The sequence below is a fragment of the Eimeria mitis genome, genomic scaffold, assembly GCF_000499745.2.
Source record: "Eimeria mitis Houghton genomic scaffold, Emh_scaff1402, whole genome shotgun sequence".
NCBI classification, from domain to species: Eukaryota; Apicomplexa; class Conoidasida; order Eucoccidiorida; family Eimeriidae; genus Eimeria; species Eimeria mitis.
In genome coordinates this window covers 9508-10099 of record NW_013569075.1, presented here as the reverse complement: position 1 = coordinate 10099, position 592 = coordinate 9508, and the positions used below count along the sequence as shown (strand labels likewise).

The 592-nt window shown below is 53.0% G+C and overlaps 1 protein-coding gene across 1 annotated transcript in view; it reads left to right on the top strand.

Moving 5' to 3' along the window:
* The window catches only part of EMH_0036230 (SAG family member), a gene marked incomplete at both ends in the record, with an annotated part of 1174 nt that extends 982 nt beyond the window's left edge, over window positions 1–192 (top strand). The window contains one exon of the mRNA XM_013495067.1: window positions 84–192. Within this exon, the coding sequence (XP_013350521.1) occupies window positions 84–192 (109 nt within the window). The remainder of the gene's footprint in view (window positions 1–83) is intronic.
* Window positions 193–592: the final 400 nt, after the last annotated feature.

Below are 592 nucleotides of genomic sequence, written 5' to 3'. Positions count from 1 at the left end.
AAACGATAGCTCACCACAGGGCTGGGAGTGTCGATGCTAATTCAGTGTTGTGCGTTGTTCATCTGTTGGCCAATTGCGCGCAGCGAAGAGCAGTGGAAGAAGATCAAGGCATCCATCACAGGTTCAGCCTCTGCTGTTGCCCCGAGTCTACTGGCCGTCGCTATTGCGGCCGTTGGCTTGTTGGCCCTTTAAAGCAGTGACCTCTCCGTGGCACCCGGCGGCTGCCGATACTATTGAAGCAAAGCCGCTCTCCGCAGTGTCTTATTCACATTTTCCTTTCTTCAGAACAGACACTCTGACTGGCGTGTACAGCCTAAGCAGGTGTTTGCTCTCCGCTGCATCCACAGGATTGCGGCTACCGAAAGCTTTCGACACACGCCCTGTATACTCTCCTGCTTGCGCCTGTTGGACGTGCGCTGCATGCGCCACTAGTGAACGGGCCTTTTCAGCCTTTTTTATCTCTATGGGCAGCAAATGCTTTCCTCTCTCGGTTGCCCTTGTTGCACTGACGTGAGTCCTACGTACTTCTTCCTTTTTGCTGGTTTAAACGACCGGCATTACGAGTCTCCGGCTACCTGTGTAGCAAGTTTTT